Genomic DNA, 26,863 nt, shown 5'->3' with positions numbered 1-26,863 from the left:
TGATTTTTTTTTGTATGCTTATTTTTACGCACATTCAATCTTGCCATCTCATCATGTTATTTTTCTAAACCTCTGGAAGCTTTGCATTGGATTCATGCTAACATGTACTTATTTATCTTTGTTGATCATGTGGCAAGCAAACTCTGCAGTTGGCTTTCTTCTAAATGGATGGCCTTTTATTTATTTATTTTTAAAGGAAGTCTGTTTTATCTGCATAGCACATACATCTAATTAGAACCTCCCTGCTGTAACATTTAAGTGGTTCTTGCTTAGACGATGCTAAATAGTTTCCTATAAACCATGAAGCCATCCTTAATCTGATCAAAAGATTATAAAACAAATACAGAAGATTTCTACTTACCTCTTTCTAGCTTGGATTGATTTGCTGTTGTGGCTTGAACTATGCTGCCTTACTATTTCTGGCTAGGGATGAGTTCAGTAGGTATTGTACATTGCTCTGTTTTGAATGTGGTTGCACCATCTACACAAGTGAAAACATGGCCTGGAAATGCCACCGCTGCTATGTGCTGGAAGCAGAGCTGTGTAAAGAGGGCTAATGGGAGGTCAGATGCTTCTGCCGCTGTGTTTTACAGATCTTCTGAGAGTTACTCTTTTGAGATGCTTTTCAATGTCAGTAAAATAGAAGCATCTGTTAGTACATGTCTATTAAATATATTTTATTAGCTATTTAGTACATGAGCCATACTAAAGCAAGCGTAGTCTTCTCTTGTTCAACCAGAATGTTGTTAAAATGGTGCCAGAACTTAAGCTGCTGTATCTTTTCTTTTTGGTGTGATTAAGGGGCTAAGATCCCTTTTGCCCAAAAAGGCCCAACCAGTTTAGCTGAGAAAGTGTTAGCATGTACACATACAGACAGAGTTATTTAACTTGTGTAAACTATGCTGTATCATAATTTTTAATGAAAACATTGTGCCTTGTTTGAAAGGAGTTCATCATGTGTGCATGGTTCTTCTGGATCTCTGACTTCACTCTAGCATCAGAAATCCAACAAGTAAACTGGTATTTGGCGTGCAACTAATTACTGCAGAGTGCTAATTGTAACTGTTCTTCATTCCCTTCTGCAGAATGACAGGAAGGGAGTTTTTCTCTCGGTTTCCAAGTCTTTATCCTTTCCTTCTCAAGCAGTTGGAGGTTGTAACCAATACTTTGAACAGGTAAGACGGTGTCCGAGAAAGCTTTGAAATGTGAAGTGCAATGAAAAGGTTAAACTGAGTTGTGTCCATATACCCTGATGCTGTTCTTTTCGTCAGTGCTTCTTGAAACGACATAGTTCTACTAGAGTCTTTTGCTAAGGCTTTTTTCCTATAGCTTCAGCACATTGCAGTTAAGTCTCTGGAGTATGAACTACTGTTGAGTAATTAGTAGTTGCTGCATTCCTAGGATCAGATGTTAAAGAACATATGTTTTTCAGAGAAAGAAAGAAACTGGGTGTTTGTCTCATGTTTAACAATGAGACTTCCTAACATGTTTAAGTGATACAGGGTCATAGACCTCATGTAACCCTAAATGAACACTTCCCAGCCTGCGACACACTGACTTTGGGGGGAAGGTCCTTGATCTCTGTTTAAGGACTCCACAAATGGTGGCTGAAAGCTCCAATTTGATCAATGCAGATGACACCATTTGGGATGATGCTGATGCTGTTACCCCTAGGTTCATGAACTTTTAAAGTAAACCAGTGCTGGCTTTGTTTTTTCTTAAAATGCTATGTTATAAACTGTGGAAGTTCAGCAGCTGATTTACGGGTGAGGTTCAGCTGTCTGTTTAATGGGCCTGAGGCAGATACTTCGGAGCAGGAGTTTCACTAGTCGTTGCATGTTTTGCAGTCTCTGCTCTAAGAAAAGAGGGTGTATATATTCCGCAAAGCAGTCTGCTTTACCTGACATTTGCAAAGGTGACAGTGTCATCACTGGGAAATTTGGGGAATTCTTTAAACTGAAAAAGATTGAAAGCTGCTGCCTGAAATGTTGGCCTTGAATGCTTTTCTCAATGCAGATTAAGGCTTGTCTCTTATTTATTAATAATTAACTAAATCGAGAAGTGTTGATTTTGACTTGGATTTCTGATAGTTTTTACAGTATGAATAGTAGCCACTTGGAGTCAATGACAAGAACTATTCTTTATTAAAGCCTGCTATTTACTAAATACAAATTTCCTTCCAAACTGACTTTTTTTTTTTAAACCATCTTTTTGTAACTCACCTTTCTCGGTTTCTCGGTTCCTAGAGAAGCATTCTCTGTGCTGTTTTTTAATATTATTTAAAAGTGGAGGCAGCTCACCACTATTAGGAATAAAGGAGGCTTGGGGTAATGTAGGAAAGTGAAGGTAGCACAGCCTTAAGGGCCTTCATACAGGGGTCCCCAGTGGTGCTGTAGGAGAACTGGATGCCATGCCTGATCCCAGCAGGGTTTGCACTTTCTTGCAATGATCAGTCTAGCATACCTCCTTGAACCAGAAATGCAGAAGGGTATTGTGTGTGGAAGAGTCTCAAGACTAGCATAAAGGAGGATGCTTTTTTCACCAAATGCTTCTTACCACTTTTTTGTTCAGTGAAGTTGAAGAATTGAAAATCCATCCAAGCCTGTTCCTTTTGCTTTTAATTCTGGGAAGGCTGTATCCATCTCCAATGGATGGCACTTACTCAGCACTCAGCATGGCACCGTTTGTCCCATTTATTATAAGGTAAGGTGATTTTGTTGTTGTTTTTCATGTGATGAGAGTTCTTTCTTGAATCTTTGGATTTTTTTTTTTTTATAAAATGCCTTTTTAAGCTTCTCTTCAACTTTAATTCTTAAAGGAAAAACCGATAGTCATTGGTTGGACTTCCGTACATTATTAATGCTTGTTTTGGGGTATTAGAAAGAATTTCAGTTCATGCAAGCCATTGTATGACTTGTTTGATTGCTGCCACAGAGAGGGTAGATGAAAGCTAATGAGCTTGACTGACTTTAGCAATGCAAGATTTGTTGTACAAACTTGTGATGAGTTTTTCAGTCCTGCGGAATGATTGTTCGTAATGCATAAATGTAATGACTAATATATAGATTTGTAGAGGTGTATATATCTATCTCCATATCCATCCAATATACAAATACCTACGTGTATAGCTAGATAAAGATATAGACATATCCTACATCTAATATATTTCTAAGATGACTTTTCAAGTTTTTATACAGTGTAACTTTCATTTCTATGGTGATTACATCAAGATATTCAGCAGGTATTTTTGCTATTCTGTATGCCACTGGTGTGGGATGCGGAGCCTGATAAGGGAACAGGATTGTGGTGACTGTGGAGAAATGATCATAATCAGTATTTGAGAGGAAGTCTTGCTATCTGTATGAAAGCTTCAGAGCAATAGGGTGAGAAAGTTCCATACTTAATCTTGCTCCTTTAGTAGTGAAACAAGATGTCATGGTTTAACCCCAGCCAGCAACTAAGCACCACGCAGCCGCTCGCTCACTCCCCCCCAACCCAGTGGGATGGGGGAGAAAATCGGGAAAAAGAAGCAAAACCCACGGGTTGAGATAAGAATGGTTTAATAGAACAGATAAGAAACTAATAATGATAATGATAACACTAATAAAATGACAACAGCAATAATGAAAGGATTGGAATGTACAAGTGATGCGCAGTGCAATTGCTCACCACCCGCCGACCAGCACCCAGCTAGTCCCCGAGTGGCGATCCCCCCCCCCCCCCCCTCCCCAGTTCCTATACTAGACGTGACGTCCCATGGTATGGAATACCCTGTTGGCCACTTTGGGTCAGCTGCCCTGGCTCTGTCCTGTGCCAACTTCTTGTGCCCCTCCAGCTTTCTCACTGGCTGGGCATGAGAAGCTGAAAAATCCTTGACATTAGTCTAAACGCTACTAGCAACAACTGAAAACATCAGTGTTATCAACATTCTTCTCATACTGAACTCAAAACATAGCACTGTACCAGCTACTAGGAAGACAGTTAACTCTGTCCCAGCTGAAACCAGGACACAAGATAAAGTTGTTGTAATCCTAAATTCTTCCAATTTTTATTTTAAACTGTTTATGTTAGAAAATAATAATAGCTCTGTCTGCTTATTCTTCACAGCAGATGTGATGTATCTCTTGCTTCTTACGATATTTTTTGGAATTCTCAAGAATAAATAATAACCTACCATTTTTTCTTAAAGGAAAAAACCTGTAGTAAGAGTTTTTAAATGCACTGTGTTTAACGATTAAAATGTTTGGGTTTCTGCTGTATCTGAATCTTAAATGCTTTTGGGGGAAATGTTTAAAACTGTATTTGTTGGTTACATCATTGATTAGCTCTGTTTTTATGCTTTTGTTAATACACTGGAGAATGCTTATTTATTTATTTTCTTTTTAATATAATGTTTCAGCATAGTTTCTGATAAGTGATAGATTAACTTTTAATAAGCTTTTCATTACAGCTTTTCTTTTTTCTCTTTATATTATGACCACTGCTTTTGGCAAGGTACATACACCAGCAGAATAACTCTTCACGCTCTTTAATTAGCTTATTCTCTTGAGGTTATTTAAATCCATTCAGAAGATGTGAGGAGAAAAACCCAATAAAATCTTTAAAAGAAGAACTGGAAACATTTAAGAGACCTGTATCATTGGACCTGCCTTCCTTTAACTGTGCTCCTAAAGAGGAGAGGTATGGCACATAAAGATGGATGTTTTCTGCGTCTCCTTTCCACTGAATTTGGCAGTAGGTGCTGTGGATACAGGTATAAGACTAGAATAAAATTCTTACGTATTTCAGACAGAAAATTGTATGTGGGTGTACAGACATGCATTTTCTGATGGGTTACTTAGCAAAGCATTGGCATTTCTTATGGTTGCCGGGGGACAATACCAAGGATTCTGCAGGGCGAAATGTATGTATTTATAATACAGCTCAGTGTCCTGTTACTGGCTGTATTTCTGTGTACAGCTCTTACGTCCTTGTTCTGTGAATACCATGATGGTTTTCAGTTCACTCTGACTGCATTAGTTGTGATACATAGGGGTGATTTACCTAAGTAAGATAAATATGTTGCTGTTTTCCCTTCTATTTCCCTTCCTATTTTCCATTCAACAGGAGCAGATGAACTAAAATAAAATTCTTTCCTGTTCATTTGGTTGTTCTTTGGAAGGTGGTAATGAAGATTGTTGTGAAGTAACCACTTTAGAGAGGATCAAAGAGAAGGCCTGGTGCCAAAGGCCCTATACATCAAGACATTAAATTGTATATATTAAATGTTCCTTTGAATTGCTTAATGTAGTATTGTATTATATAACATCTACATATACATATAATTACATGGTAGCCCAATGCAATTATAACATTTAATTACCATATTTTTACTGTGAGATTTTTACATTTCTATTGCTGTACCACTGTCAAGGAAAGATGCCGCTTATGCGGAGGGAAAGAGGAAGGGTGAATATAACCCATAACTGATCTTCAGACTCTTTCCAGGGCTCAACCCACAATGAAGTGGCATTCATTTGTTGCTCTGAGAGGATGAACAGAATACTTACTGTGTTTGCAAGCGAATGAGCAGTTCTCTGAACAAAACTGGGTTTAGCAGGAAGAATTCAAACTGGGCTTTTGAAGAGTCTCACTTAAGTCCGAGTGGAATTTTCCATCTAGTGGGAGTAGAGCTGTGGTTGTTCTGACTGTGCTGAGATGAATTGCACAGTATGAGTAGGATTAAATGCTACAAGGACAAATCTCAAGTCTGCACATACTTGTTACTCCCTGTTGAACTAGGGCATTTGATTACCTATCTGCAGTTCTATTAAAAGTTAGTTTTTTCCCCTTTTCCCTTGCCAATGTTTTACTTGGAAGGGAACACTTTGATTCACAACATACTACCTCACCTTTTTTTTTTTTTTTTTTTTAAAGAGCTAGATAGGTCTGCTTTAATGGTTACTTTCTAAGATGAAGGAATGTACAGAATGTTTTTGATTAACAAGGGAGGTAATCGGGAGGTAGTGTTTTAAGTATGAAACAAAAACATAACCTCCCTTTCGCCTTCCCATCCTCCTTTGAAAGACCTGTAATCTCTTCAGAATGATCTAAATTTGAATTACCTTATGTCCTCTTGTACCATGGCATTGACAGAGTGTTTGTTTAGTGTTAAATGTTCTAGGCTGAATGCTCTGAAGGAGTAAAATACGTATTACTATATTGACTTGGATACTTCTAACTAATTGAAGTCTAGCCTTATTTAGGAGTGTGACTTTTTAATCTTTTAAGAAGTTAAAAAAAAATTAGCTTTAAAATGTCAAACAACATAAGGTTTTTTAAAATTATTTGGGTGTATGTGCCTTGTCTTCCACTTGACAAAACTTTTTACTTCTTAGTGAAATTTCCCCTTTAAAACTTTGTCAAATGGTTTTCAAAGCAGTGTTGCTTCTAGGTATATGATGTTGCAAGTCATTGAAGAAACTCACTGTCTGAGGACAGTTTAAATAGAAATGTAAACATCTTTCCATGGAATTAACACAGTTATGATATAGACACTGTTTTCTTGTGCAGAATTTTGTAACTTGCATCTTTTTGTAAGATGAGGGAGCTAAATTCCAAAATCCCCTGATGCTGTTTTTAGTCCGGGACCAGAGTAGGTGGCAGTGGGAAGCACTAGTCCTTTACAGCTGTTCTTTTCCCCCTCCCTCCACCACCCTGAACTGATACAGTGCTATTTTGGTTTTGAACTCGAGTGAGCTTGTCATTAAGATACAAGGATAATTAGTGTGACTGTTAGTTAATGACAGACACTAAGATTCAAGGAAAACAAAATTGTGTGTGATGAGGAAAAATTTCTGTAGGATGGAGCGTTGTCAGCTGCCCTGTTACCATAAGTCATTCCTGAAAGAGTGCTTAGAGAAGGAGAGGGGAAGTCTACATCAGCTGTGAGCAAATGGGCAGCTCAAATGCTATCGCAGTAGCTGTGATAGGAAAGCTCAAGTAAATCCATTATTTAAGTGGGCTGGACCCATCTGCTAGAGGGTACATGGATTTACGTTGATCTAGTTATCCCCTGTCTTGGAAAGGCAGAGGAAACAACTGAAGATGATACGACTTCTTTTATTGGTACACTTTTTCTTGGAAGTTACTACTTTTGCAGCTTGCTTGTCAGAACAGGCTCTGTGAAACCTCCTAATAGGCTGCTGGCAAAGTCAGCTCAGTAAATTTCTTAAAATCACTTGGCTGAAGCAGTGCGAGGTGTCAGGAGTGCCCCGCCGTGATCCCTTTCCCATGGTAGTGCTGCGACACTGGTGATGCCTGCCTGCTGCGTGGGAGCCCTCTGCAAGCACCAGTGCAGCGTCCCGGCGGGTTCCTGTAAATCACATCCTTGCGCAGCGCTGTGGGGCCTGCCGGCCTGCCGTGCTGGTTGCCTGTGGGGCCAGGATGACGTTCGTTCGCTAAACTTCGTTTTCTTGGGCTTTTTGAAGGGGTTAGATAAGACTCTTTGAAGATCTGTTACCCTAGGGATTTGGTGGACTCTTTTTGGATGCATTACATGACTCTCACCTTAAATTTCTTAGCAGAGGATTACATTTGTTAGTCTGTCCCTCTGCAAGAAGTGATGCAGACTGTTGGCCCCAGTTTCTTTCAAACTTAGGGGGAAAAGCAAAAAAAATCCCAGGGGCCATGATTCCACATGAGTCTTTAGTCCACACATGTAATGCGGTACTCTTTGGTTTTATTCGGCGGGTAAATACACTAAGTATTGTTGACTTATAGTTAAATCTTTACAGATGCCAATCCAGACTAATATGCAGGTTACAGAAGATTTTTCTTAAAATTTAAAAGCAAAATATGAATTTCTGTTATAAAAGATCAGACTCCTTCAGTAAAGTCCGAGAGGTTCAGTGTATAACGTATAGATTCCATAAATTATTCTGTACAAAATGCTGTTCAGAGATTAAGTGTTGTCAGAAACCAACAAGCTTAGAAAGCTATTTTAAAAATGCTGTTACTCAAAATACAAATTTCTAATGGCAATACAAACTTGAATTTTAATCTCTTATAATTATTTTTGTTTTGCAGTTTTTATTGGCCAAAGTGAATTACAGTCAATCTTCAAAAATATTTGCTGGAAATTTAAAAATAGACCTTCAGTTGCACTCTGCTTGAAGCTACTACAAAGGACTCATTGTTTTCAATAGTTTTCTGATTAGTAACATGTTTAAGATCTTTCCCATGTAATGAAGCAACCTCATGGCATTGCATAATACTATATCCCCCCAAATATGGTTTTCAATTGCCAGATATACTTAATATATTTACATTATTGTGCTGTGTTTTGCCATTGACTGATTTATCTCTGGTTCTTTGATGCTTTCCTACTAAGATGCAAAATCATTCTGATGCAGCTTTGCCTGGTTTTTTTGTCTCCCCATTCTTTTTCCACTTATGTTCACAAATTCCTTGCATATTCTTTTCAGTCTTCATTGCTCAGTTTACTTCAATAGACTAAGGGGGAAATATTATTGCCATAGTTCACATCTTTTGCTTTTGAACAACAAATCCAATTATGTAAAGGTACATACATAAAATTAGGATCTTACTGTTGTAACCTGTGTGTACTAATGTTGCAAATCATTGAGTTCTATGTTTTAGGCAGTTTGAAAAATGTGTATTAAATAAGTGAGATTGATTGAGGTTTATTTTAGCTTCTTAGGAAGTGGAGCACCTGATCATGAGTTTTGGGGCTCTCTAGGAGTCACAGTTGTGTCTTACTATTTTATAAATCTGTGAGAGCTCCCTTCTTAAACAACTTAAGGAAAACCACCCAAGTATAGTAGTATTAATATTCTAGAAGGTGGTGTGAATTTAAATATTCACTGATTAATAATATTATTGTGGGTTGCTCTTTCAAAAAAAGTTAATCTTTGTTGACCTATGCCTATTAGTTTTACTGCTCTGTGTTGTGTTTAATTATGTTAAATTATATCCAGCCTTATCAGGTGCCTGGTCCTGTTCTGTTGTAGCCCTGTGACAAAGCTTGTATAGGCTTCATGGGAATTGGATCTGGGGTAATATGGAGTAATAAAGAAACAAAATTCAAATGTAAAATCAAAAGTGTGAGACTGAAATAAGTTTAAAACCTTACACTGAATAAAGAGCACAAGAGATGGGGGAGCGCAGGAGTTCTGGTAACAAGGTATCTTCAGTTTGTTTTGGGCAGAGCTTGATTGAAGTCATTCATGTATACCTTGTTAAAATCTCTGTTTATGTAAGTTGTTTAAATAGAGTTTCCACGATTTTTTGGTTTTTTTCACACATGTACAGCTGCATATGGGGGTTTAGTACATCATTCTGTATCTGACTTGAAAGCAACTGTCTGACTTTCTGTAGGCTAAACATTAGTATCCTTTGGTAAGTGGCCAAACAAGATAGCTGGATGGTTGTGCTAGGCATGCTTTCTCTGCCTTTCTCCTCCTTTTCCTTTATTTTAGTGTGGCATGACACCAGTAGGAGAATTAATGTTAAAATTTGGCAATTTTTAACTGTCATTTCTGTAAGACTGGGAATTTTATCAGGGGTCTGATAAGCAAAGAGCTTTTGTGGGAATGCCTTTTCATATTGGATGAAAAGAACTACATGTGTTTGTTGCAGCACTGTTGTATTAAAATAACTGCTCTTCATTACAGTTGTTTATAAAGCATCTCCCTGGCTTTCCATATCACATGCACGTCTTCTCGGTCTTTGGTCTCTTGTTTTTTCCTTTGTCTTTTTTTTTTTTTTTTTTCCCCTTAATCTAATGTCTGATCAGTATAACTGTGTAGTATTATAACTGCCTGCAATAATTTCTTGTTTGGAATCCCTGTGATACTAGGAGCAGGCTGTGACCCATTGGAATACCCATTCCTTGCTGGGGAAACTTATGGGGCTGACCTGTCATTGCAGTATGGAGACAGATATCCTTTTCATTATAGGCAAGGTTCCCAAAATACATGAGCTGGCATAGGTATTTGGGAAAGGGAGCAACCTACACACCTAAAATGTAACATTGCTTTTTAGATTTTTACTGTATTTTGTAGTGTTAAATCTCTGGCTTGACATCCAAGATGGAAGTTTTGCGTGCCTGGGAGAGAAGGAGAGAGGGAGAAGAATGCTTTTCCCCTCCGAGTATAAATCCTCTCTTGTGAGTTGGGACTGGCTTGGAATTCTTCCATTTCTACTTACACTCTATTTTCTGTGCAGTCCTGATTGCATAGTGATTGGTACCGATCTGTAAAAGTATTTATGGTTCACCATAAGTATTTAGTAATAAGAAGGTTTTCAGACTTTTTTTTTAACATTTTTAAATGAGAAATGGTAAAGAGTTTGTGATATTTTTTTTTCCATTTTGATTAAGTTCAAATTGTAGCGCTAGAGAAAACTGCAAAGTTCTTGATTGGCAGTAGGCTGTTCAAGACCTTCTGATCAACTAAAAATCATGCTACATCTTGTACATTCTTTGGTGTATTCTTCAGCCTTTTCTCTTAAACTGTAGGCAGATGTTCTTTTCATGTTCAAGTGGTGCTGATGGGAAATACTACAACCCCTAGGTATTCAATATTGATTCCCTATTCCAGTTTTTACCGTGTTCATCAATCTGTTTGCTTCTAATTGGCAGATTATAATCTGAAGCAATTTAGGAAGTATTCACAAAATGTAGGTAGCTGTCAGATTCAGGGGAAATAAAAGGTGATGTCTAGTGGAGAGGCGTTCATGAGCACTGAGAGTAAATATCTTTCTTCCAGTACTGCACATTCCTGAAGGGGGCCAATGTCTGGGATTCTAGGTTAAAATCTGATGTATACTACTTCTTATTTGAAACATGATCTAATAAAAAATAGGATGGGGTGCTCAACTGTCAACACATGATTAGTGAAGTAATTGTATTATTCACTTACTACTGGCTAATTTTAAGTATGTAAGTACTTTGCTAGTCAAGATAAGTAGCCAAATAGTAACGTTTATCTTGTTCTGCAAAAGTATTTGCAGGAAGGAACATGAAAATGGAGAGAAATAATGCATTAACTCTGCAGAGGATGGTAGGTATGTCAAGGAAAACCAAGTATAATGATATTTTTAAAAGCCAATATTATTTAAAAAGAACAGTCTGAGTTCGAGAAGAGTCAATATTGGGAAGGCTTTTTGGCAATGGGCTAGCTACTTTTGGTGGTATGGCTGAAAGGAGGGTGTCTTTGAGAACCCAGATGCTTTGGTTGGTTTCATGGGTCTGATAATGGGTCTGATAAGCTTTGAAAATTCCTCTTGTTGCATTCTTGTTTACAATCAGCTGAAGCTTTCAAAATCATCACAAGGTGCTGAGACTTGATTTATGCATTCAACTTTCCTTTCATAGAGTTCAAAGTAATGATGCAGTTACTAAGACAGAAAGTAGTTTGTCTGCATTCTTTGTTGTGGTTTTTTCCTAACTGTTTTGGTAGTAAGTGGTGTGTGTTTCTTTCCGTTATTCTACAGTTGTGAAACATCATAGTAACTTTTCACAAATTAACAAAGTTGAAATATGGTTGTGAATGAAAATTTTTCTTTTACGTGACCTTGAGTTAAGAGCAGTTGTTTTTTCTCTAGAATGCTGTGAACCAAAAACTGATGAAAGGAGGCTCTAACCTCATGTGACTTCAGCAAATAGTTAAATAAACCTAGAGGTTAGCTAGTTGGAGATATTATTTGAGATGTCTTGATGGGAATGCAAGAAAAGAGATGCTATTTAAATTGTGTCAGCATGTTCTATAGCAAATCTCCATTTGAAGAGAACATATATCTGTTGGTCTAAAGTTTACGCACAGTAACAGTTTTCGTAGGCTTACATGTTAGAGATCGTGGTTTGTTGGCTGGCTGAACCACAACAATTCAAGTTTCTATTGTTGATTCAGCTTGGTATCAGTTGGCCACTTTTTACAATAACCTAGGTCTTGGTGACAAGAAGAAAGAAATGTCTGTAATTTCTTCCTAGAAAGCCCTTGGAAACATACAGAGAAACAACTCCTGGCATAGCTTGTGGACAGCTTTCACAAATAGAAGTCTGCACTTTGCTTACATAGTTCCTGCAGTATTTACAGCTACTCTGATTCATAAAGTGCTTGTGTGGAAAATGCTGCCCTTACAAATACATAAGGTTTTATCTTAATTGCCCGAGTTTGAAGAATAAAATACTTAACGCAATGCATAAAGAGACTGGAAGTTTGGGCAACTATTAACTTCACTTTAAAGGAAATAGATGCAAATTTACACGTTTAGTACTGCATAAGTAACCTGAAATTACACTTGATCTGTTTCTGTCCACAGTTACGTTCAGACATTTTCTAGACTACATTCATATGTTGATTGTGGATCTAAAACCTCCAGCAAACTGTTGATACTTTTGTAATGTTTTTCTACTTGTCAGGTAAATACTGAGGTGCTATATCAAAACTCAGATTATTCTGGGGTTTTTTTGATTCTTAATTTCAGATTAAGAACAAAAAAGTGTCTTCAGGTCAATTACAGGTTTCCACAGTGAAATAAGTATTAAAAATTAAATGCTTTGGATACTTTAATTGCTAAGGAACACAGAAATCTAATTCAATGGAAAATAGTTGTGTTTCCTTAAAAGAAAAACACAAACCAGGCAAATCAATAAATGAATAAAAGGAACAGTACATACATGTATAGCAAATTACTACTCATATTCCAGGAAACCTTACTCTTATGTTAATGATCAGGTACTGTCCCGCTGATCTGTCCCCAATATGGAAGTCCAATTTATGTTAATTGTGTGGAAGCACGAGTGTATTTTTTTTAATGCTATTTTTGGACCTCTCTTTGCTTGGAAACCTGTAATACTGCATTTGAAAGCTAAATTTAATATCTCAGAGAACTTGAAGGGAAAAAAATAAGCTAGTATATAGTCATGATTAATTTTTTTTCTACAAAGAGTCTCTTTTTTTTTTTTTTTTTTTTTTAAGTTATTTCACTTAATACAGACAGTACAGTGCTTTTGAATCTTAATAACCAAACTCTTTCTAATAGGAACTGGATCTGTTGCTAAGTACTTTTCTCTGTGATCCCTATCTATGTTTTTCCGCTAATGTAATTTCATGTTTTTTAATTCTTGCTTTAGAACTGATTACGTGACTTGAACTATAGCTGCATGGCACACGAAAGAGAAAACCTCTTTCTCATACAACTTACTGTGTCTGTATAGAATCAGACAGAAGCCTTATTACAACTTTTTCTTTCCAGTGCATTTGTTAGGACCTTGTGGCATAACTAGCTCCAGGGTTTAAAGGATACCATCTATTTGATTTTTACTTATTCATTTGTTTTTAATCAGTTTTATCTTTTAAAATCCCTGGAGGTTGTTAAAATGTTTTAACTAGCAGGCAGAGTTGGTTTGTTTGAATTGCAAGTGTGCCTTTCCTGCCTCATGCTGCCCTCTTCTCCCAAACTCTTTTTGTGATGGTGGTAGGATACTTGGTTTGACTTACAAGATCAGAGGCACCTTCTGCAGAATGTTCCCTTCCTCGTTTTTCAGCCTGTTCTCCTGTTGTTTCAGTTCCATTTTCACAGCTTCTATTCCCAATTCTCTCTTCCAATAATTTGTGAAGGCAATGGATGTTAATGTATTTTAGCTGAAAACAAAACTGTGATGCTGCAATACTGTCTGTAGGACTGCAGGAACTGTATTGTTAATAAGCAGTGACATAATTAGTAATGCACAGATCACTGTGACAACATCCAGTAAACCTGGAAATAGGTATTTTTCTCCTTGTTAATCCTTCTTCTAACAACTGTAGGTATTACTTAATACAATAGACATATTTTCAGCTACAGGTGTGATTTTTCAAATTAATTCTACTCATTTGTTTCTGTGACCTTCATATAGAAGGTAATCCTTATTTGGTTTGTTAACTTGGGTAATATAAGGTCTGTTGAGGGGGAGTAATAAGAAAGGGAGAAAAATAAGCACATAGGAAACACCTGCAGGGTTTTTTGTTTGTTTGTTTGTTTTTTAAGTTTAAGCTGTTTTTATTTACAGCTAGTGCTTTGTTGTTTGTAGGCAGAGTAATAAATTAGATACTTTGATATGTGCAGAGGAGTATGGAATCTCTGTGCCTTATGAGAGTTGGTCATAAATTATGTCAGTTAGGAGGGTTATTCAGGATCTAAGTATTAAAGCTGGAATGGAGCAGTGGAAATGCATTGAATCTACAGTTACACAAAGTGAAACCTCAGATTTATTGACTTTTTGTTCTTGATCATGGACTGTTTGAAGTAAACATGTTTACATCCAATACCTCGTGCACCTAGATAAACAGTACTGAGTTCAGTGTGGAATACTACTTCAACAGTTGTTAATAGCCCTCAGGATTTAATAGAAGGGTAATCACATGAGGATTTTGCAAGTTTCATTGCTCATTGGTACCTTGAGATATAATAAAATTAGGTTTGCATACTGTATTTTTTTACATATGACAACATTTTAGATATTGCTTAGATTTTAAAGTCAATTTATACACAATCTGCATCTAAAGAAAGTGTCATATACTGAAAACACTTCTCCCCCCCCGCCCACCAAGTATTTTTGAAATCAAAGAAAATGAAACAGTTTTAAATACAGGTTTGCACACACATACACACTGCCCTAACAGATGCAAGACTCCATTGCTTGTACTTGCCTGCAGAGAAGATGAGAAGAGGCAGCCTGTGGCAGATTTTAGTCATGTTGTTGGAGGTGAAGCTCAGAGTCTGGATGGTGAAGTGGCCAAGGTTGGAGGTCCTGTTCCTTTCTGGCAATGTCTTGGCAAGGCAACTGCTACCCCATAAGTGAAACTAATCTCAGGGATGGCAGTTTGTTAAACTGCTGCAGGAAGAGTAGCCAGAATAATTTCATAGCCTTCAAATACTTCTTTCCTTAAGCTGCTAGGTTTTGCTGCCGGTACAAACTGAGTTACAGTGATTGCCGTGATTGTGTAAGGATTTTTCTTGATATAGCTTGTGATGTTGCTTCCCATAGTTGTTGCTAAATCCTAGATAAAATAAATATTTAAGAATACAGGTGGTGGACTCAGTGTTAAGGTGTATAGTTGATCTTGGAGGCTGGTATAACAATAAACAAAAAATTGCTACATTGGGTTAGATTGTTGTTTTGTGTTACTCAGTTGGTTTATTTGCATTCACTCTTCCTCTAGCTTTTTGACAATTGATCCTGTTTAGTTTTATTTACAGGTAAGAGATTATATTTAAGTGGGATCCAGTAAAAATCAAAACTGCCTGTTCTCAATCTGGGGTGCTGTTACGGGTTATGGAAAAAGTAGTGTATATTTTGACATTGTTCTCAAACTTCTTGCATGATTCAGGAATGAAGCCAAGTTCCTTCAAAACATGAGAGATATACACATAAGTGCCTTCAGGGTATGCAGAAGTTCAGGGATAGGTCACTAGTGGTGACTTGGTATGATATCTTGCATGTGTATGTGAAAGGAGGAGTGTATTTGAAATGTTATCAGTACTGTTTCTTGCGGCTGTGACCAATTTTCTTTTGAGTATTATGAGATTTTAAAAAATAAATAAATTTCATTAAAAAAAAGGGGGGGGGGAGAAACAGTCAGAATGTTAACCCCTCTCAGATTTGTGAAGCTATTTGCCAATGTGAAATACCTTCCTTGTGTTCCCATATGTGTTCCTATAAAGCAGATACTTTATTGTTCTTAAACTTTGTGACACCTTTGTTCCTTAGCAATGACTTCGTAGGAGTGCTCTTCTGAGGGTTTCCACTAAGATGTCAGTTCTTGTGACTACACTGTGTCCTGTGTAGCAATCTGTAGTGTGAGAAGTTTGCATTAATGTACAGCAGGTGTGTAGTACAGTAGCAGTTTGGTGGCTGGGTTGCCCTTTGGGCAAGTAGTAGCTGTGGGTTTGCGTTTCTCTCAGGCACAGAAAGTTGCAGAACTGGGTCCCCTGCATCTTGGGTGATTTCTCCACCCGCTGGGCACCTGTGTGTTTGCTCAGGTGTTTGCTGAGGCGGGGGGGGCTGGGGGGGGGGGGGGGCTGGGCTGGGGAGGAGGAGGAGGTTATTGCCTCCTGATTTAGGATCCTCAAAGTGCAAAACAGTACCTAATTTGAGGGTCCCAGTTAGGCCTCTGTGTGGGGTAATACTCGGCTGCAGAGGTTCTTAGAGAGAACATTAATTTGGGGCGTGAGGAGAGGTGAAGATTAGACCTGTTGGTAGTTTTGAGTATTGCACTTTTGCCTTATGGACATTCAGTGTAAATGCTGAGGTGGCAGCCTCCGTTGTGGACCCAGACTAGGCAACCGAGACAATTTTGCCCGTAATATGAAATTATTTTCTTCTTTCTAAATATAGAGCAGTCAATTCTGTTTCCATAATAAATTTGATAAAATAACAGCATGGAACAAAATTTGATATGTAAAATACTGCATCTCCATATACATATGTGCATGTGTTATAAGTCTTTAATTCAGTTTTTACAAGACAACAAAGTTAGAGTCAGTTTATCTAAAAATTGCTCTTAACTCCATTTTTTTATTACTAAGAAAAAACCTACAGAATTCCATTCTAATTTATTGCATTGTGTTCGAGGAGAAAACCCCCTATGAAGCATGTAGTGTTGGAAAGTACCCTTGCACAAGTTAGAGGAAACCCTGGCATTTTACCAATTTTTCCAGTCTTCCTTCTGAAGGCATGTCAGATTCCTTGGGATCTGTAAAAGGTCATGAACAAAATAAAGAACATTTCTGAGTATACAGTTATAGCTACTTAAAAAACTAGACGTTCATTACAGTATCAGTGTTGCTTGTGTTTGGAAAGAACATCAACATGTGAGAATCTCTTGGTTAAGAGAACATGATTTAGCAAAAATAAAGAAATGGTTGCAGACAAATCACTTCTCAGGTTTAAGTTTACTGTGCAGTAGATTTAAAACATGTTTATTTAAAAAAAATGAAGCTCTTTATTAAGAGCTAGGCTGACTTTCTTCTTCACTTTGTCAATACAGAATTAAAGCTTTTCTGTATGGAAGAGCCTCCAGTTGTGACTGCTCTGCTTTTGCATCCTGTTGTGAGGGACAGCCAGTCTTTGAAAAGGAAATGCAATGATCTTTCTAAAAATCATTCCCTATGAGGGAAGACATGGGGAGGTGGAGGAGAGAACATGCTGCCATACTGCGAAAATGAAAATTCCCACAAAAGCCTGTCATTCAGGGGTAGCATAGCTCTCTACTCCCTCTGAACAAGGTCTGTGTTTTTCAGGCATACCATGCCCTAACATGACTAAAATGTCAGAACTGTTAATGCTTTTTCAATTAAGTCTGTTTACTGTCTTGTGTTCAAAACCCTATTAATTCAGTTGCTAGTTCAAGATGGAAAATGTTTTCTGTATTTCTTTGATGTGAACTAAAGTAAGCAACTACTTCCAGTATTGACTTAAATTTGCTAGAGATATATGAAACCTTAGAATACCTTTTAATTTCATTTCATTTTTTAAATATGCAGGCATGACTCTGCAGGGCTTGTTTGCGAGAGCTCAAAAGTGGTTTGTCCATTTTGGCAGGGGATAATCTCAACTACGTGTGATTTTGTAAGCTGAAAATATGTGAGAAGCAATTCAGGAAAAGGATGAGAGGGTAGGAGGAGGGAAGGCCATCTCTCTGGGTCATCACAATCAGCTGGGAGGTATCAGAGCATAACTTCTGCCATACTGTATTTTACATCACTGAAGTCATTTGGCCATTCGTTTCTAAACCCTGTGGTAACTTTCTCAGTTGTCTGAAATTGCGGGTGGCTGAATTGTACCTGCCTTACAAAAATTGACACGTGCAAGAATTACTGGCTTTGAAAGATTCAGCCTAACCTACTTTTAGTTGACAAAAGAATTTTGTTCACTTCAACTCAGTGTACATGCTACTGAAGTAGTATACAGCTGGTTAATATAGCTGAATAGTTAATTGTCTGTATATTCTAAATTTACAGCCAGTTAAAACCTTAATAACATTAAAAGATGAAAGGTTCTTTTTGGCCTGTGTTTTATATGCAGTCTTGAGTCTTATCAGTTAATTTTTAATAAATAAAAAGTATTTATTTTTGAGATACTAATTATAAATAATAGAAGATTATTTTCCAATGTGTCTTTTACTTCCTGCCTTTAAATATGTTCTAAAAACTAGTGGGAGATATGGCCTAAAATTCCATTAGACACCATGTTGTGTTATTATGGAAACATCCGATTACGAGTATGGTGTTTAATAGTTTTAAGTCAAACTCATAATACTTTTGAGTATGATTGCTGTATGGTAAGTAACATAAACATCAAGAAAGATGGAACAGGACCATATACTTACCTGCTTCATGGTATAATTGCATCTTTTCTTTTTTTCTTTTTTTTTCTTTTTTTACTTTATGTAAACACAGGAAGTTCTGAAGGAAAAAAAAGGCTCCAGCATGGCTCTAGTATGACATGTTTCAGGGCAAATGCTCTTGCACTACTGAGAAGAAAGACTGTACATTTGATTTGTGGGAAATGTGTTTTAGTTTTCATTGCATTATCCTTTGGGGTTTTTTTGCCACAGCAGTGGGTTACAGCTGGATGACAAAAAAACAGGTATTTCTCCTTTTTCTAGGTGTGGGCACTCTCCTGTGTACCGTTCACGTGAGATGTCAGGTCGGGCCCTTGTTCCATTTGTTACGGTAAATGAAGTACCACATACAGTGCTGTCCTTGCTGGAGGGGCTTCCAGACTCTACCAGTCCTTGCATACGACAGAATAATATTCATGGAACACTTCTGCAAGTAAGTTTTTGGGGGTTGTTTGGTTTTTTTGTTTGGTTGTTTGTTTGTTTGTTTTTTTTTACTGTGGGGTTTTTGTTGGATTTTTTTTGGTTATACTTCACAGCCAGATAACACACAGTGAGTTGGTGCTGAATGTTCACACATTGTCAAAACATGTATGAAGACTGCTTTTCAGATGATGAATGTGGAATGCACGTTTCAGCTGTTATTAGAGGGCTGTAAGCTGTAAATATCAACATTTACATTTCATATAATGTTTCATCTCTGGAGATTAAAGTGCTTTGAGAGCAAATATCTTTATATAAACATATCTACACAGACATTTATGTGACTTGCCCAAAATCACAGAGCAAATCTGAGGCAAAGCTGAACTCCAAGCACCAATAGTATTGTAGATAGAGACTTGCTATTTACCTACATATTTATATGTTAATTCATTTGCTTTTCCTGCTACACCAGCAGCTCCTGTCAGTTTGCTGTATAAGTTGCAATGGGCTTTATACTGTTTTCTTCTGAAAAAATTCTGGAGAACAGCTTGCTATTGGTTTGGAATCACAAATTTCTTCATTCCCCATATACCATTCCTTTGGTTTATGGTAGGCCGTTCACTGTGTTTGATTTTTAAGCTATCATGGTAATAAGTTATGGATTGTTATTGCCTGTTTTTCATGAGCAACCCTCCAACAAAGCCATGTTGTACATGATGACCTCTGTTAGTCTGCCTTAGTTGGCAAGCTGTCTAGGTACACGTTCCCACTGTAAACTGTGTGGTGGGGTGTGTGTGGTTTTGTTTTGGTTTGTTAGTGTATAATTTCCAGTATGTTATTTTCCTTTAAAATCATGACCTTACAGGAAATGTAGAACAGGGAAATGAGTGAAGTCCCTCTAGAGCTGTTATTGTCACGTTTACCTGTAAAGGGTTTCAGCCAGTTGAATCTGGATTTGGATGACGACTGGTTACAGTGAAGGTTGTCGCAGGGTGTGGGATGATCATGTCCAGTCTTTTCTGCTCTGAAAAGCAGTCCATGCACCTGTATGCATGCAAGTGCTTACACCTGTGAGCTGCTGTATCTGTGTGGGAAAAAGATTGCCATCATCAAATTACCTTTGCAGCCCTGGTGTCTCAAGAAACTCCTGAAACTCCCAAAACATATAAAGCGACTGCCTTCTTTTTTAGTGACCTGGAAAAAAAAATAATAATGGAGGGTTGGTTCTGAAAGAGCCCAAAGGTTGATCTGTTTAATTAATCCAGTGTTGCTAACATGATCTTATGCATAGATGCATGGAGTTTTCTTTTCCATACTCCTGAGGCAGGAGATATTCTTGGGGCTTTAATGTGATTTTTCGTCAGTTTTGAGCAGATACTAGGAGCTACTACTGCAATTGGTACTGCACCAGGGAGAGACTGGTGCTGTCAGAGTATGCAATTCTTCAAAAAAATGTCAGTTGTACCATAACAGTTCAGTGATGTTTGGTCTTTAGCATTTGTTTTGGGCTTTGTTTTTATGACTTGTGAATCAAGGTTGTGCAAAGTCTTCATTTAGTACTTAATCAAATTTGGTGTATGACTGAAACACTGAACTATCTGTTGCTAGTTAAATAACAAAACAGTTGGAAGAAATACTGTAGGGTGATAAAGACATGCAAAAAAGGAGATGGTAGTGTTTGATGTTGTACCTCTAAAACACTAATGCCAGGTAGTTCAACACGTAGTTAGCATGCACCTCCTGTAAATAGTACAAAGAGCAAAGTACTGTGACTTTCAGGGGTTGTTGGATGCATGGTTTCAGTTTCCTTTTTATCAATATAAGACGGGACTTAAAAGTTGCTGCTAAGGCTCATTGAACTGTAGAAAATTATGTTACGGGACTATTTGTTAAAGCACTGTTTCTCTGAAGGCTTACTTGAAGAGGCAGTGATCTGGCAGTGTTTGAAACTGTTTGCACTATATTTCCATGACACAGTAGAGAATTTATCTTCCTCTTTGTATAAAACCAAAACAAAAATCCCTACTAAAAAGAGTAAGCCTGTACAAAACTCAATAAAATTTAGGTTTTTCCAGCAATACAAGGCCAATATCTTATGAAAATGGAATTCAGTAATTTCATTTCATTTGTTCAGTCACATAAGTCAGAAGCGAAGTTCATTGCCTGTTTTTTTATTTCAGTGTTCGTATGTTGTCAAGGCTTGAACAGGAAAGTTGGAATTATTCAGACTTAAAGCTTATGTGGCAGTACCAAATGTAATGAATCTTGAAGGTACATTTCAGTTATGTTTCAGAGTTATGTAATCGCTTCATCTGTTGCAAGCCAAATGTTATTTTATAGAAAGATCATTCAAAAAGAGTTCAGCATGAAGTGCTTGTCCAAACATGGCCTGGTTTTCAAAATGCTGAGATTGACAAGGAATGTTTTTTGACAGTGGATGCAAATGTGTTGTGTTTAACTTCAGACCTTTGCATTATGTGAAAACATGTCTTTTCCTCCCCAGTGTGATAACTGTGGCTCAATTTATGTAGGAATATGAATGTGCGTGAGGATAAAATAATCTTACAGTTTACATCTTTTATAAAATAATTCTTTTCAAGAATTATCTAGGAGGAGTACTGTTGTTCTGTAACTCTTACGGAACTGCTGTGATATTCTTCAATGAGTAGTTCTGCATCATAAGAAAATGCATTGACTTGAATAAAACAAAGAAAAATCTTTTCTATGCATAGTGTTTCCTTTATGAGTGCAATTTCTACTTTGCTCCATCGTCCAAACTGGAATGGGGGACAGGGAGAGGGGGAGGGAATCAAGTTTGTAATCCACAAGAAAATGCAGAAATCTTCTACTGGCCTTCTTGAATGATGAAATATTTCTGGCTTCTTTTGTTTTAAGATCTAGGTTTTTTAGCTGATCAGGTGAAAGGAAGAGCTCGTCCAGAACTTTATGTAGAGAATTCTGGAAGTGTATCAAAATTTATAACTAGGGAAGCCTTTACGTTTGTGAAACTTCTTGACTTTTGGCAGTTGCCAAGGAACTTAAAGTATTTGGGAAGATTGTGAGGTATCCTTATCAGAGAATCGAATGTTGTTTTGACCTTCTGCCTCTTTAGGTTGGAACTCCTGCAGTATGTATTCCATCTGTTCAGAATAATTGAGAAATTCAGAATTAAGCTGTAATTAATTCAGAAATGTTTTATTCAATAACCTGTACTTGCGATTAGTAATTTCAATGTACTGGTTTGACTTATAGTGGTATTTGTAAGCCATGCAGGTAGGGACATGATCTGCTTTCTCTTTTCGTGTCTGTGTTTTTGTAGAAATGTTTAGTCTCAGAGACAACAGTCTTAACTGGGTCTTTTAAAACTACGGTAAAGAAGACACCTATATAAAAGAGTGTGTTTTGAGTCCTGATATTTATGAAAGCTTTCAGTCTTCAGTTTGTCTAATTCTATGCAGTTGCAATAAGCCTGAGTGTCTTGAGCAAAACAGTTGTTAGATTCAAGAGTTAATCAAAGACCTCCAAACATTAATAAAGCTCATGGCTTATTTAAATTTAGAGTTCATAGAAAGAGATCACGTGGAAATGAGCCCTAAGTAGGAAAAGTAATTATGGAGACCTGGTAGTTCTTCAAAGAAACAGTAACTCCAGAAGTATAAATCAACCTAACACAGATTGGATAGAAAGTGTAATAACACACCAGCTTGGACAAATTAGGAGTTCTTTACTGAATGCAAAGCGAGAAGAAATATACTGAAGCGAGAGTGTGAAGACAGGAGACTGGAAAGGCCAGGACAAAAATTGGCTGTATCCTTCAAGAGATCTCTACAGATATACTTGGTCTTGGAAAATGATATTGATAGCTGATGTCTGAAAGGTATACTTTTCTCCATTAGTTCATTAGCAAAGTCAAATATGAGCTTAGATATCGGCAACTACTTTCTAACATTAAGGATGCGTTAATGTTCGGCACTTAGAAATAGTGGATCTGCCATCATGTATATTAAGATTTTTTTTTTTGTTCTGGGCCTGGGAGATGGACTGATGATCACTTGAGATTCCTGCCAGTTTCCCCTTTATTTTTTAATGATTCTTTGATCCTGACAGTGATTGGGGCCTCTTCATGAAGATATGCAGAATTTTTATTTCCATCAGTCTGCACCTGGTTAATTCTTGCCTGCATAGATTTGTGGGTATAACATCCATAGCTTTTATTGTTGTAGATGGTCTTGTGTAAACCATCAAAATTTTGATGTAAATTACTCAAATTAGTTTTTAAGATTGTTATTGCGAATAAAGGGTTAAATATTATAAACATGACTTTTACTTGGATTGGAAATAACTTATTGAAACTTTGAACAGTTTTTATATACAATTTAGATAACATGTTCTGTACACTTGCACTTTATACTGGACAGAGTCCAAGAAGGTAAGCTTCTGGGCATACTAGAGAAAGAAAGCTTGGGCCTGTGTTATTCCAAACCAGGGCCCTTACTAGTAAAGACTGAGATGAAGACAACATTCAGTACCTCAGCCTTACCTCAGCCAGATTCATCTCCAGGTGGGCTTTGGCTTCCCTCATTGCATCTCTGCTTGCTTGGACAGTGTCTCCATTTTCCTCCCAGGTTACCTGTCCCTGCTTCCACCCTTTGTATAGTCCCTTTCTATGTTAGAGTTTTGCCACAAGCTTCTTCTTCATCCATGCAGGCCTCCTGGCATGTTTGTCTGACTTCTAGCTTGTTGGGATGGACTGCTCTTGAGCTTGGAGGAAGCGCTCCTTGAATATCAACAAGCTTTCTTGGGCCCCGCTCCCTCCAGGGCCTTATCCTACAGGACTCTACCAAGCAGATCCAGAAAGTGGCCAAAATCTGCTCTCATGAAATTGAGGGTTGTGATCTTGCTTTTTGCCCTGCTCCCTTCTCTCAGGATCCTGAACTCCACCATCTCATGGTCACTGCAGCCAAGGCTGCCTTTGACCTTCACATCCTCAGTGAGTCATTCCTTGTTTGTGAGCATGAGGTCCAGCAGAGCACTTCTCCTTGTTGTCTCCTCTATTGCTTTTGTCAGCAAGTTGTCATCAGTGCTCTCCAGGAATGCCCTGGATTGCTTATGCTGTGCTGTGTTGGTCCTCCAGCAGATACCAGAGTGTTTGAAGTCCCCCATGAGGACCAGGGACTGAAAATACAAAGCTACTTCTAGCTGTCTGTAGAAGGCCTCATCCACTTGTTCTTCCTGGTTTGGCAGCCTATAGCAGATGCCGACTGCAGTGTCACCCGTACTGGTCTGCTCTTAGTCCTTACCCAGGAGCTCCTAGCTGGCTCATCATCCATCTGTGGGCAGACCATGGATTCTGGCTGTTCCCTCACATAGAGGGCAACTCCATCTTCTCATCTTCCTCACCTGTTCTTCCTGAAGAGTCTGTATCCCTCCATTGCAACACTCCAAACATGTCAGCTATCCTATCTTGTCTCCATGATCCCAACAAGATCACAGCCCTGCATCTGCACACAGACCTCTTAACTCCTTTAATGCTTTAACCTCTTCCTTTGGGTGCTTTAAAGTAAAGAGAAGTTGCAGGGACCCTAAGCATGATTTGCCCAAAAAACAAGGCAGCACCTTTAATTCATCTGGTTGTAGATTACTCATGATGATTAAAAAAACCTCCCAAATGGATGCACTTTCAGATTGGTTTGCCAAGAAAAACAGATGTTAAGACTTCAGTTCTTGTTTTTATCTTGTGAGAATCAGTTAACATGGTTGATGCTGGATTTCAAAGGCTGTGTGATGTGCATAGACCTAGAATCTAGTTGTTATTAGTATAGTAGAATAGCAGTAGTATGACTGGAGCTTTCAGTCACAGTTCTGCACTCGTTAGTTTCCAGAAATCTTTCACATTTGTGCACTGGAAAAATCTGTACTTTAATGAGAGTGTACATACACTTAGAGACTGTGCATATCGAGAACAATTCATTGGACAGCTGCAATTAATCATGGAACAGATGTAATTACTATTAAGGTTTATTTCTTTTTCAAATGAAAGAATCTGCACATCAGTTGGGTCATTATCTTATGTTATCAGTTTGATCTTCCTCATGTTCAATTTGGCAAGCCTACAATTACGTATTTTTAGAACATATGGGATCAGGTAAACAGAAGTTATTAAAAGAGGCATTGTGTTTCATTTAACTTCTCTGTGCCTTGTTTTGGACACTTCTGAAATGTTGAAGGTGCTAACCTACTTCCTAGAGGTCTTGCATGGATTTATAACTAAATGCTGACAGTGTCTAGCTTGAGATTGGGATACAGAACAGTACAAAAAATTTTGTTGCCTGTATCTGTCCCATTCACTGTACAGTCCCTTCTTTTTGGAGAGCATTTTGCATTGCCTTTAGCATCTTTTGGGCATGGATTAGGGGAAAGGAGGATTCAGTGACTTCTCCCTCATTGTTTGCTGTTTGTATATGAAGAGAGGGAACTACGTGACTTTGTTTAAATGTGCTTGCTGCCTCCATCAGGAGATGGATTGTACTGTCCAAGATAAAGCTTTTCGTAAAGTTCCCAGCTGCACATATCATTGAGGAACAATTTCTGGCTGGAAGCTGCTTTGTTCATTAAGATTATTTACGTTTTTGGTGGTACTTTGTACAAGCAATCAAACGACTGCATAGAATTAAAAAAAAAAAAAAACCAACCCTCTGCTGGCCTATCATGTCCTTGCACGTGGATCTTTCCTGTCGTGACTGGTTTTGGTCAGTACCTCAGTCACAGGTGGTCTGGTGTGGTCCCTAGGAAGATTTCTCTCCATTCCCCCATCTTCTCATCTGAGGTCTGGCTGGTAGCTTCTCTTCTTGTCACTGAAGTCTTCCCACTTATTGCTGTTACTTTGTCACTCCTACTGATTTATCCTGAGCATATGCCAGTGTTTTACATCGCAAGAGAAGAACAGTATCTCCTTCTGTCCGGGGGATACTCATGACCTGTTCTTAAAGAAGTACAAAATGTAAGTGGCAAGAGGCAGATGAAACAGAGAATTCATTATGCTTTGATGCAGGGTTAAAACTTCATGAAGATAAAAATGAAAATTCTCCTATTTAATGTTGTTTCATGTGTCATCAATCAGCAGTCAGTTACTCTTCACAAATTCTTACTCTTAATATTCAAATTTTCTCCACACTTTGGATTTTCCCACAAAATTGTGTTGTTTCAATTAGATAAATTGATTCTATAGCAGTAGGCTGGTTCAAAGAAATCTTTTTGGGGTTTGGGGGCTGGTGATGGTGTTTGGGTTTGGGTTGGTTTTTTATGTTCGCTAATTCAAACAGTTCTGTTTGCCATATGAATGCGAAGTCTTGTGCAAGGAATGTTGGTTTGAGTTTTTGAACCTTTTTTTGTTTTGCCTTTGAAACCAGCAGCATTGTTGCATCTCTCTCAAATCTAAAGAACAGACTGAGTCACGTCAACTTAGTCAGTTGCATGTGACAAAAATTAGACTTAATAGGAGATAGAGGGTTTCATAACTCTTTACATTAATTTTAAAGATTAAATTTCCCACTGACTTCAGTGGGACAAGAAATGGGCAGTTACTATTTTTCAGGTAATAGCAGCATCCTATAGAATTAGACTCATCTTTCTGAAAATACTTTACAATGAAAGAATCTAGGATCCTTGTATTAAAAAATAACAATATGATTAAAAAACCTGTATGGTTGCTTGGCAGGTTTTTCTGCCATCTGTACAGAGATTTTATGGAAGTGATTTACTGTTTCTGTTTTTACTTTGTGAAGTTTATCGAATATGACAAGATTTGTGCGATGGTAGAACTCCAAATTCTCTGTATGAACTCTTTGGATATGCTGATATTTTGAATATTAATGGAGAGCTGGAAGAAGTGACTTAAAGATTGAAGAATTGATTTAAAAGATGGTTGGAGACTTCATTAAAGCAGCAAGAAAACCAGGACAAAAACATAACCTGAGATTAGCCATACTGGATCATGCAAAGGTTTGGCCTAGTCAGTGTGCTGCTTTCAGCAAGGACCAATAGCACAAGCC

At 37.7% G+C, this 26,863-nt stretch overlaps 1 protein-coding gene across 4 annotated transcripts in view; it reads left to right on the top strand.

Moving 5' to 3' along the window:
* Nucleotides 1–26,863, top strand: part of THADA (THADA armadillo repeat containing) — a 172,253-nt gene that overhangs the window by 59,925 nt on the left and 85,465 nt on the right. For 3 of the 4 annotated variants that reach the window (XR_003926238.2, XM_030034578.2, XM_041128294.1), the window contains exons 27-29: nucleotides 1,086–1,175; nucleotides 2,572–2,703; nucleotides 18,657–18,825. Coding sequence is in view for 3 of the 4 variants with exons in the window: in XM_030034578.2 (XP_029890438.1) it covers nucleotides 1,086–1,175; nucleotides 2,572–2,703; nucleotides 18,657–18,825 (391 nt within the window). In the remaining variant the exon portion in view is untranslated. Of the gene's footprint in view, nucleotides 1–1,085; nucleotides 1,176–2,571; nucleotides 2,704–18,656; nucleotides 18,826–20,992; nucleotides 21,290–26,863 lie in introns of those variants that run through there. The other variant, XM_030034582.2, reaches the window with a different exon arrangement.

Source organism: Aquila chrysaetos, chromosome 13, assembly GCF_900496995.4.
Source record: "Aquila chrysaetos chrysaetos chromosome 13, bAquChr1.4, whole genome shotgun sequence".
Taxonomy (NCBI): Eukaryota; Metazoa; Chordata; class Aves; order Accipitriformes; family Accipitridae; genus Aquila; species Aquila chrysaetos.
Note: the sequence above shows the minus strand (reverse complement) of the source record. Positions and strands in the feature narration are given on the sequence as shown.